Consider the following 12737-nt stretch of genomic DNA (forward strand, 5'->3'; position numbering starts at 1 on the left):
GATACATTCAGCCTTGTTTTCTCCATCCTTCTTTATAAAATGCTCCCAATGAGGAGAGCGCCTTTTTCTAGTTTTTTTTTTTTTTTTTTAAGTTTCACTTAAGGGGGCAGCAACATCAGTAGCTTCAGAAGGTTGGTTCGATTGATTGTGCTGCTCAAAGGGGTCATTATTTTCCGTCATTGGACAAGGGTCATACTCTCAAGGCTCGGGAGGAGGACTTGGAATTGGAGGAGCTTGACTTGTAGCCGATGAGTCTTCCATATCCCCACTACTTCCAGATTCCATACACTGCTACAAATGAAAAAAACAAATAACTTCAATCATGTATACACAAATAACAAGAATGAAGAGAAAATCTAGTTAGTAACCAGACACAAAACAATGTTCACCAATGGTGTGCTAAATTGCTAATAGGTTCAAACTAAATTCAATTGGACAAAAAAATAAAAAACAAGGTCGATTGAATGAGTAAGCACAAGTGCAGATAAGTATCCATGAAAGTAAGAAAATTTGAAAATGAGATGTTGACCTAAGAGTAACCACAAAAGACAAAGAAATGATTAAACTAACCATAGTCAGGGTCTGTTTCCGAGGTTGTAATAGAAGTTTGTACACATATCAGAAGTAGGCAAATTGCTACCTTACGACTCATTACAGGCAACAAAACCATAACAGTAAATCTCTGTTACTCACTGTGAGAAACGTTTTTGTTTCTCACAGTGGCAGTTTCGTAAATAAAATGTACCACCGTGACTAAAGTGGTACAATTTTATCATCCATTTCGTAAATAAAATATGTCACCGTGACTAAAGTGGTACATTTTATTTACAAAACTGCCACTGTGAGAAACAAAAATGTTTCTCACAGTGAGTAATGGGGGCGCCCTCAAACGAAACTATATAACATAAACACTCGAAAGCCTCACAGGAAGCAAACTGAATTTTATAGAAAAGTTGAGGAATTTCCAAAAACTCAATGACTTATACAAGCTCGCCCAATGAAATCGGTCAACCCGTGTTAGTTTATTCGACTAAATTGCAGTATTCATACTTTCATAGCAATGCATTTAGTTAAGAAACATCAAATTTTCAACTATATACTCAGTCAAATGATGTCAATCACTAAAACAAGATATTGAGCAACAAAACCCACTAATAGTAAGCATTTAACTATGACAATAAACTATAAACATGTCAATAAAAAAGATTTAAACATTATATAGATTATAGAATTCACCAAATCGAATGAACCAGAAAACACCCAAAAAATAACAGGGCAATTATTAATTTACAGTATATTACAAATTTCTATTATTATAAACAATATTTCAACAATCCGGCTTCAAAAGTTCGAAGAACCCTAATTTGGTTATACTAACTTTTCTGAATCAATGTTAAACCCTATAATATGGAATTGACATTCACTGATTTTATAATAATAATAAAATAACCTTAGGAGTTGCTCCAAGAACAAATGCACTCTGATTTTCGGTCACAATCTCTGGCAGAATATATATTTTAATCTGAGAACAATAGCCTTAGAGACCAACTTATACAACACATTACACAAACTGATGGGTCGAAACTCTGACATTGTCTTTGGTGATTTAACTTTTGGGATCAAAGCAATGTTAGTATTATTTACTTCCTCCGTTTATGGTTAGTTGCAACGATTGTACCAGTTGCGGAGGCCGAGGCAAAAGTTTTTAAACATGATTATTATAATATAAGGGCATGTAATTAAGCACTAATCCAATTTTAAAAAATCCACAATTAATCTAAACCACTAAACAACCAAACCCAGAACCACCACTACCACCGAATCCACCGTAAACCACCACCACCGCTGAACCCACCGTGAACCACCACCACGGCACCACCACTGAACCCACTAAAACCCCAGGCCGAAACCCATCGAAAATCACCAATACCCACGAACCCACTGGAAACCACCACCAAAACCCACTGAAAACTACCAAAACCCACCGGAAACCACTAAAACGCATCAATAATGCTAATTCATTTTTCCATGTTTGGTGTATCATCATAAATACATAATATAGTAGTTAATGAATCTGTTTAGCAATCTTACTTGCTTGAACACATCACGGTTAATTTTCGAAATGCGGCAAGCCGGCAAGTATAATTTTATTTACAAAGGGTACGCAACTGTTCGTTAGTCGTTACCATACAAATGAACAATTATGTGTCACTCATTATTGTGGGACAGTAATCCTTTGAAGATACGCGTATCATAGAAGCTAAGACCAATCGCTTAACAGCTATTTACCTTGGAGTACATTTCTGAGAATTTGCTTGTTGACCATCTGAGCCACTACAGTGTGAATGCAACTCAGTGAGACCGCGTAGTTTGGTTTGGTATGAAGCTTTAGGACTTTATTTGACGTTGGGTTTGGTGTGAAGCTTTAGGACTTTATTTGATGTTGGGTTATTCTAATATTAATGTTGTAACTTGTACGGAGTAAGAAAGAAATGATAAAGGACAGAATAAAAAAAAGGGAGTGATGGAAGAAAGTTAGCGTGGGAATTGAAAGTGTGGACTAAAAGTCCAAGTTAGTTGGGAATGATGGAAGTAGGTGTAATTTGGAAGCTTGAAGTTTGGTAATTGTTATTAAATATATCATAGCATTTTGCCGTGAGGTGTGTGTGTGAGAAGACACACCACCGTGTAAGTGAAGAGAGGCTAGCAAAATGTAGTGAGCCAACAAGAAGAGTGTAAGGGTGTGTGGAAGCGGAGCTAGCAAGATGTAGTAGCTAGCAAGTAAGAGTGGAAGCAGTGAGTGCATCTCAATGCTCCATAATCAACCTAATTTTCATGTCTCCCTAGGTACTAATAGTTTTGTGCATATACCCAAAACCATAAGATCAAAAACTCTAGGAAACACACGCAGATCTTATTAGGTCGGTGTTCGTTGTGCTTAATGTGGTTGTTGAATTATCTCAAGCTATATTTTCCCAAGAGAAAATTCAAGGGAGGGTCATGGAGTGGAGGGGCAAAACTAAGCAACTAAAAGATAATTTGACAGTTAAAAATCCAACTAATTAAGGCAGAAAAGAAGTATATTTTGCCTTTTGGCCTATGATCCTAAATTGTTGGTGTTGATTAAGTGTTGAAGACCTTTCAATTCTTTTTTGCCCTTTGGTGTAAACAACAGAGGAAGTATATATGGAGGGTTGTGAGACATAAGTGAAATGTCTCACAATTATTAAAAAAATACAAAGGTACAATGAAGAGAGAGAAAGGAGGAGAGAGATAGGAAGAGTGAAAAAGTAATGTGGGCTCCACTAATATTTTTCAGACATATGATCACGTGGAAAAACGGACAAAAATTTATAGGGACCACAACTATTGAGTCTACATTTTGTTCCACTTAAACTTCAATTGAATTTTTTTGAGTACCACTGAGACTATATTTTATACCGCTGAGAGTGTATTTTGTTCCACTTAAGCTCCAGTGGTACTATTTAACATTTCAATGAGACATCTCTAAAATAACGTCTAAAATACCTACATTGCCCTTGCGAGACATATCTTTATTGTCTCACAACCCTCCGTTTGGAAGCCCTCGTAAACAGCAAGTGCTTATACTTGTGTATGAGTATTGGACACGTGTAAGCAGTCTCACGTCGGATAAGAGAAGGAAAAACAATACGGCCCAACATAATCTTGGGCCTAAGATTTTCGCTTAAATTTGAAGTCCGGTAAATAAATGCGTGACAGATTTTAAATGGTATTGCCCAACTCACATAATCTACTCTTGTGTATTTTAAAACGTGGCGTAATTTAACAAAACTTAAGATTCTCGGTATCGACATTGTGAAGAAGTTTTTGAAGGTCAGCTTTGATCTCTGCCTCATCAGTGATAAGTTGAAATTTTAAAAGCGCTCCATTTATGCAGCTAAATAAGGGGAGGGTGAATGTGGATGAATTTCCGAGTACATGTGCTTAATAGACAAATACTTTTAATTGTACACTTACATCAAATTTTTAGGCTATGGACTTACGGTTTAGGTTTAGTAGTCAATAATCATACGAAATTCTTTCATTTACTCTCGGTCCTTCACAACATTAACAACCTTATTCTAAGGCCTTTGATCTGAGTAATTATTCAAGTTTGAAGAACATGACGCCCTTTATCCAATCTTATAAATTAAATTTAACCAAAGCTAGATTTTTTTTTTTTCCGGCCATGAAATCATTATCATCAATCTCAGCTTACATCCAAGATAATCAAATTGTTTAAGTTTCCATACTCGACAATTAACCTACACGATGATGATTTCTAGCTGCCTTAGTTGACTTATATCAATTTTAAAACTATTTCCTAATTTGGGGAACGCAATTAATTGTATATTTAAGCAATTTTGATTACTTTTTTAGCTGTAAAGAAGTTTAATTTAATCATTTCCGATTCTCGTGAGATTGATGTATGCATACAATAATCATATAATTACTTGCTAATTAGCCTAATGATGTAATGTTTATTTCTGTCTTGATTTATTTTGAAGTATGAAAACTTACAAATAACACCTGTTCAATTCATGCGTGCATGTTTTCATGTTTTGGGAGAATAATCAATTAGTCTAAATAAGAACGTGTCTTTAATATTTTGAATCGATTATAACTTTAGATCATTGATTATCTCTAATACTTGTTACAAAATCTCAATAGACAGCATATGAAAAAATGATTCATATAGCAACACAGAAACTCTTGCATGGACCTGATCCACAATAATATTATTATGGACCTGAGATTTATATACACGCAAAACTAACGTTATTTGGAACATAGTGACCGTAAATTTAACATAGTATCCTTATTTTTTTAACATAGTAACCTTTATTAAAACTTGTGTGACCTTTAATATAATTTATGTTTAACTACATCACAAAAAATTAACCTCTTATAACTTTTCTAATGTCACAATCGCTTTTATTTCAACATAATAACTTTATTTTAATGTAATGACCTTATTTTATTAATAAAACAATCATAGTATCTCTAATGTTAGTTGGTTCACAACAAATTTGTGTGAACCAGATCTATTTAAGAATTTATAATAGCCACCTGGTTCGGCAAGCACTTTTGGTTAAAAATTTAATTATTATTTAGTGTTCATAATTCATATATGCTCTAAATTTGTACAATTCAAGGGTCAACTCATAAACATCTTCGCAAAGTAGCTTTTAGAGTTTTGACTTAAAAGATAAAAGGTGTAATTCTACCATTCCTTGTTGTAAGTTAGCTTTTAGTGGTTGAACTAGTGTTAAGGAAAAGCTATAAGATCTGAAGATAGTATATAACCTTTTTTTTTGTTCTTTTTTCTAATTCAATGTGTAAATACAAAACATAAATTATTTGAAAACTACTTTGAAAGCTAACTTCAAATGCATGCAATAATAAGTAATAGGATACCTAACATACAAAGGGATATATCTAACATCTATTGCAACAACTAGTATTGTCGAACATACTCTGAATAAAGATTCTCCTCTTTAAGATGAACTACATGAAATAAGTTGTTTTTTGACGGACATAAAAATGCGTCGAAATATGCTGCAAATTTAAAAGGATATTTCAGACGGATCTAATGATTTTCGATGGAAATCTCTGATGAAATTTATTCCGTCGGAATCAAGAATTTTATTTTTTGATTACGGTCTTAACGGTTTCCATTGGAATTTTCTTAATTATTATTGCATATGAATAGATCGTGTATATTGCATGAATATTATTTGTATTTTTCTTAATTAGCTTAACACTTGAAGATTAAAATTTACAAATAAACTGCATACACAGAATATTTCGTATATAACAATTTCTCAAATATAACGAAACATTATTTGTATTGAATATGATAGAATCGATTAGTTGAGTCCAGTCCAATCAAATCATACTATTTAGCTATATACACTCATCGTATACAACATTGTGTTATAAATACACTTTTTTTTTTGGTTTTTTTTTTTTTCTATCTCACAACTTAATTGACCTTTCCTCAACCCTCCTCCTACCCCAACCCCACAAGGAATTTGTGGTACCCCAAGATTACACCAAAGATGAGCATGCACGTGAAAGCAGATAGATAAAAGTTAATGTCATTGAGCTACCACATTACTTAACCGCAGAAGTTTTTTTGTATTCTCTGTATAAAAGTCCAAACCATTAGGCAATTTGCACCATTCACAATACACCCATGACCTAATATGAAGTACTCCGTATATAAGTATAAGTACTTAATTAAGTCATTTTACGTAAAATATTGTTTCAATCTTTATTTTTAATTTGGAGCTTTACTTACAATAATAATCGATAACAACATACTATCTGAAATAAGGCCAAGATTTTTCTCAAATCATATTATAAACGTGTAATGTCGTACAACTAAAAATTATTAAAGTAGAATTCAAATTGAATTTAAATAATGTTTTGCGTATGACTACATATACTTTATATGGAAATCCATCCTCCAATCCGAACTTTATATCAATAAGCAATGAGCGGGAATTTTTTTAACACTAATGGATCAAATAAAAGTAATCCACACCAACTTATAGTCTTGTAGTAATGGCTTATAATATTGTATTAGTCAAGTTTAATTATTAGAAATAAGGCCAAATTAGAAAATAACACCTGCTAAAGAACCCGATTTTGTTTTAAACACCTGTTAAAAAAAAAGTTTTATTATAACACCTCCAAAAATCCCAAAATATTGGTTTCACCACCCACTAACGGAATTTTGGATGGAAACCGTTAGTGGGGCTCACTAGGAACATGTGTCAATAAGGTATTGGCTTAAAAAAAAAATTAAAAAAAAAGTAAAATTAAAAAAAAAAACCCTAAATCCTAACCCAGCCACCAGCCCCACCACCGACGGACGTCACTCCACCGCCGGAGACCCCCACTACCGCCGGAATACCTTCCTTCACCGACGCAACATCACCACCACCGTCGCCCCATCACCACAACAACAACCCCATCACCACAACAACTGCCAAAGCACCGAAATCCAAGCCCCATCACCGGCCCCAACCCACTAGCCGGAGAAAACCATGCCCAATTCCATCCGCAGCCCTGCCAGATCCAGTTGTGACCTCACCCCTTGTTGGTGACGCGAAACCACGAACCTTAAACTAGCGAAAAGGATTGTTGGTGGCTGGTGTGGTTTCGACGGAGGGAGATCGGGAAAAAGAGGTGGTGGTGGCAACTTTTCCTTTTCGTTGGTGTAGGGATCGTGGTTTCGACGGTAAAGGATGGGCTGTGGTGGGTGGGGTTGATGGCCAGCAATTTCGCCAGTGAAGGAAAGGGTTCAGCGACACTGGGGGTCTCCGGCGGTGGAGTCACGGCCGCTGGTGGCTGGGTTAGGGTTTAGGAATTTTTCTCTTTTTTTTGTATTTTTCTTTTTTTAAAACCAATAAACAACTTACACGTGTCCCTAGTGGGTCCCATTAACGATTTCCATCCAAAAGTCCGTTAGTGGGTGGTGAAACCAAAATTTTGGGATTTTTGGAGGTGTTATAATAAAACTTTTTTTTAACAGGTGTTAAACACAAAATCGGGGTATTTAGCAGGTGTTATTTTCTAATTTGGCCTTAGAAATAATGCCGGAATTGGTGGTAATACTAATTGAAAGACTTGGGGGTAGAATTTAATTAATTTTGTAAGGAAAAAGTTCCAAGCATTGATAGTAGCAATAAACAGCAGCCAATTACTGTCGGTTTCACATGGTTATTGATCACAATTCTCATGATCAAATTGCCGCATAATAATAACACCACTACCATATAAAATTAGTAGGCTTATTAGCTAGCTTTTGACTAATAAATAAAGTTTGTCTAATAAATATGGAGTATAAATTGAGTAAATAATAAATAGTTTAATATCGATTACAAATCATTATCTTAACCTAGTTGGCCACATTCAATTGTTTCACCTAGATATCAAAGTAGTGTACAAATAAATTTTTCCTTTAGTTAATTTTTCTAGTTATACATGGTAAAAATGTCTTACATCAAACGAGAACAAACATCAAATTAAAATGAATAATACTCAGTCCATTGAGTACATCAAACCAAAATAAATATCTTGCAACACCAACTAAATTAACCAAGAATTGATAGATACACGAATCATTAAAAAAAAAAAAAAAAAAAAAAAAAAAAAAAAAAAAAAAAAAAAAAGGGCCAAATAGTTGGTAACTAGTATATGTAGTCATACGTAAAACATTGTAACGTTCCTATTTGTAATAAGTCTTCCAGGAACAAATGCACTCTAATTTTCGGTCACCATATCTGGAAGAATATATATTTTTAATTTGAGAACAATAGCCTTAGAGACAAGCTTATACAACATATTACACAAACTGATGGGTCGAAACTCTGACATTGACTTTGGTGATTTAACTTTTGGGATCAAAGCAAATATTAGTATTATTTACATTTTTCGGAGAGACACGACCATGCAAAATACTACTAACAAATTTATAAACATCATAACCAACAATATGCCAAAATCTTTGATAGAAGATAGCATGCGTACCATCGGGGCCGGGCGCCTTACACGGGTCAAAAATATAGTTAAAGTAAGCATATAAATAAATTTTTAATAGTGTAAAAATCAAAGTACTGTGATTACGATTATTAAGATTACAACCCTTACTAAATGTAGGAAAGACAACACTACCCTCTATATTGACATTTTCTAGTTGATCTATTAGATTAACTTGTATTTGCTCGTCTATTTATATGAGTATAAAGAAACATAAAATAATTTTATAAATATTTGCTCAAGCAGCTTGATGGCAACACGGATCATAAATTCCTTCATAAGGTACGCCGCTTAATATTTGGTAAGGAAAGGGAGGTGAGTCAAGCTTATAAGATGTCTCGTCAGGTTAAGGACATTAAGGAGCAGTTGGATACTATTGTCAGTAACCATCACAAATTTGGGCTTAGTGTTGACTATAATCCTATTTGTAGAAGGAGGGAGGAAACTTGCTCCTACGTGGATGCAGGGGATATCATTGGGAGGGAGGACGATAAAAAGGTTGTCATTGATATGTTGTTAGGTCCCAATGATGTTCATGAAAGTTTCCGCTTTGTGACTATTGTGGGAGTTGGAGGATTGGGTAAAACTGCTCTTGCCCAGCTTGTGTATAACGATAACGAGGTTGAAGCCAAGTTTCCGGATCCTAAGTTAAAGGTTGTGGGTTTGTGTGTCCGATCAAGATGGGGAGCAGTTTGATGTCAAAGTCATTCTTTGCAAAATTCTAGAATTAGTTTCTGGTAAAAGGCCTGACGATACCTCCTCAATGGAGTTTGTGCAAAAGCAATTTCAAGAGCAGTTAAGAGAAAAGAAGTACTTGCTTGTTCTTGATGATGTATGGAATGAAGATTGTGAGAAATGGCGTAATCTGTGCAGGTTCTTAATACTGGGTCAAGAGGGTAGTCGGATTGTGGTAACAACACGTTCAGAGATCACTGCAAAAATTATCGGGGAAAAACATGTGCACAAATTGTAAGGTTTGTCTCCAAAGAATTCGTGGCTCTTGTTCGAGTCTGTAGCATTTGACAAAGGGGAACACGAACATGCAAATCATCTTGAATTAGTTGAAATTGGGAAGAAGATTGTTGAAAAATGCTATAACATTCCGCTAGCTATAAAGGTGGTAGGAAGCCTTCTATTTGGTCAGCATATGAATAAGTGGCAGACATTTGAGCACAGCGGATTTGCTGGAATTGGAAAAGGTGATAATGAAATTATGTCTATACTAAAGCTTAGTTACCACAACCTTAGACCCTCTTTGAAGAATTGTTTTAGCTATTGTGCACTATTTCCCAAAGATTATAGACTCAAGAGGAAGGAGTTGATTAGCCTTTGGATAGCACAAGGCTACATTGCGTCGCTGGACAGAGATCAAAGCATAGAAGATGCAGCAGAGGAGCATTTCCTGATTTTGGTTCGCAGATGTTTCTTTCAGGATGTAGAGAAGGATGAATATGGTGACATTGAGTACGTGAAAATGCATGATGTTGCTCAAGAAGTGGGGAGGGAGGAAATTGGTGTAGTGAGTTCTAATACAACCAAATTGGGAGATAAAGTTCGTCATGTGAATTTTGCTCGTGGTACTTTTTCACAAAGTTACTCATTTAAGAGTAAGATACGTTCGTTGATTTCAAGGGGTGATTTCTTGTCCGGTTTCCAGGTGTTGGGTGATTCGGTGGCGGTGGATGCACAAATTGATAGTTGGATTGGTCTAAGGGTGTTGTGCTTGCAGTCAATAGGTATAAAAAGGCTTGATTCAATTGGTAATCTATTGCATTTAAGGTATCTTGACTTGTCTAATTCTCAGTTACAGGCACTCTCTGATTCTATTACTAGACTACATAATCTGCAGACTTTAGATTTAACATATTGCATACATTTGAGGGAGTTGCCAAAGGATTTTAGCAAATTGGTAAAACTTAGGTACTTGGATTTAAGTGGTTGTTCTGATTTGAGTGGTATGCCTTCGGGCATGGATAAATTGATAAATCTTAGGCACTTTGATTTAATTAGGTGTGATTTAAGTAGTATGCCATCAGGCATGGGTAAGTTGACTAATCTTAGGGTGCTACCATTATTTGTGGTGGGTATGGAAACGAGAGTTTCAACAGAGGAGCAATGTATGGGAGAGCTCAAAGACCTTAAACCCCTGACCAACTTGAAAGGTGGCATAGTGATCGAAATCGGCAAATTTTACAAGAATGATGGAGGAGAAGAGTATTTGAAGGGTTTGAAATATCTCACTAAGGTTGAAATAAGCTTTCTTAAACCAATAAGATTTGGTTACAATGCTGATGAAGATGATGGATGTTTAGAGTGGGAAGATGTGATGGAAAAGCTAGAGCCACCTTCAAATCTCAAGATATTCAGCTTGTGTGGATACATGGGTACGACAATTCCATGGTGGGGTAGAGCACTGGATAACTGGGCACTCTCCCTCCCACTTCTTGTCGAGATCAATCTTTTATACTGTAAGAATTTGGAGCAGATACCATCGTTGAGTAAACTGTGTAATCTGAAATCACTGAGACTTGAACATCTAAAAAAGCTGGAATATATGGAGAATACAAGCAGCAACAATGCCAATGAAGGAGAAGATTTTACGGCATTCTTCCCCTCCCTTAAATTACTCTACATTCACGATCTCGGTAGTTTGAAAGGATGGTGGAGGGAGGATGATGATGATGATGACCGTATCTTGAGGAGTAGCTTCACATTTCCTCGTCTTTCCGAATTGGATATCATTAATTGCCCTAAGTTAACTTCGTTCCCTTCCCGTGGAAGTCTCGAAGATTTGGGCTTGGATGAGGTTGACTGTTTTGGAAATTCACAAGGTAACGTCGTATTAAGGGAGCTGCTTATAGATGACGGGGGTCTTCTCAACTTAATAAACTCTCCAGTCAATGAACTCCACATATTCTGGAATGAGAAGGTGGAGAGTTTATCAGAATATGGGGATGTATTCCGGAAATACAAATACACTTCCTACCTAAGAAGCCTTCGAATTTCTCATTGCTCAAATTTGAGGAGACTTGGAAGAGGGGGGTTGGAGCATCTCACCGCCTTGGAGTCATTAGAGTTTATAAAAAATGATCAACTTAGCTTCTCTGAAGACGAGGTCGATGACGATGGTATGCCATGGAAATCCCTTCAACACTGTCTCCGTTCCCTGTCTATTAATAATTGCCGGGCCATTAAATCACTTCCTGAATCAATGCGGAACCTCGCCTCCCTACAAAACCTTGTGATAGTTCGATGTCCAGAAATACAAAAAAGATGCAAAGAACCAGATGGGGAGGACTGGCCCAAGATTCAACGCATCCCTAACCAATCCATTCATTCTGCGTTAAAACAGATTGCCATATATATTTTCACTCTCAATTTTTAATTTGTGTGTTCCTCTGCCCACGGTTTTTTTTTTTTCCTCTGCCTCCGGGTGCCATCTCAAACTTTCTTTTTGATCTATTTTAGAACTTAACATAATGCAAAATTCTGCCTAGTCTATCCTTATCTTGAATCAACCACATGCCAGTACGTTTATTAGCATTCACAGCAAACTAGTTTACAACATTTTATCTGTGATCCTTTTTTAACTTTTGGGAGGTCATAATTGCTCTGCTGGTTGTGCTGGTTATCTGTTGTCTTACTTATTATCAGCTAGCATAGACATTTTGTCATTTTTATTTTGCCCCCCACCTTCAGGTATCAACTCACTTTTCTGTTCAGTTAATGTAGTATTAGCCATTGTTTTTCATTGATCCATCTACTTCTATATGTTTGTGCAACAACATTTTATCTGGTATGATTATGTGTTTGCTTTCTAATATATACTGGACTAGAGAAATCCTGGTAGTGCTTGTGTGCACACCTGATTGACGACTAGATTGTAGCTCCAGGGTCGTTGTTGCTGGTTCGATTGTAAAATAAATTCTGAAAATTCATTGTGAAATTAGGTGAACATTCTGCCATGTCTTATTTTAAGAAGCCTAAATATAATTTGCAGCATTAGGTTAGTAAATGCTTGGTTTTTTTTGCAAAAAAAAGGACTCCCACTAAGATTTCACCTCTGACATTTAACATTGAGCTGTGACTATTCATGCTATGTTCAAGATATTGAAGTACGTTTTGATTTCTAGAAGCTTCTCCTATCATTTTGTGATTAACTGATA

At 35.6% G+C, this 12737-nt stretch overlaps 1 protein-coding gene across 1 annotated transcript; it reads left to right on the forward strand.

The window, feature by feature from the left end:
* The first annotated feature begins 8904 nt into the window (after nucleotides 1-8904).
* Nucleotides 8905-11956, forward strand: LOC110718977 (putative disease resistance protein RGA3). The gene is made up of 3 exons (XM_021897914.1): nucleotides 8905-9232; nucleotides 9297-9467; nucleotides 9588-11956. Exons 1-3 carry the CDS (start codon nucleotides 8905-8907, stop codon nucleotides 11954-11956), a joined length of 2868 nt encoding a protein of 955 aa, XP_021753606.1.
* Nucleotides 11957-12737: the final 781 nt, after the last annotated feature.

Source organism: Chenopodium quinoa, unplaced genomic scaffold, assembly GCF_001683475.1.
Source record: "Chenopodium quinoa cultivar QQ74 unplaced genomic scaffold, ASM168347v1, whole genome shotgun sequence".
Taxonomy (NCBI): Eukaryota; Viridiplantae; Streptophyta; class Magnoliopsida; order Caryophyllales; family Amaranthaceae; genus Chenopodium; species Chenopodium quinoa.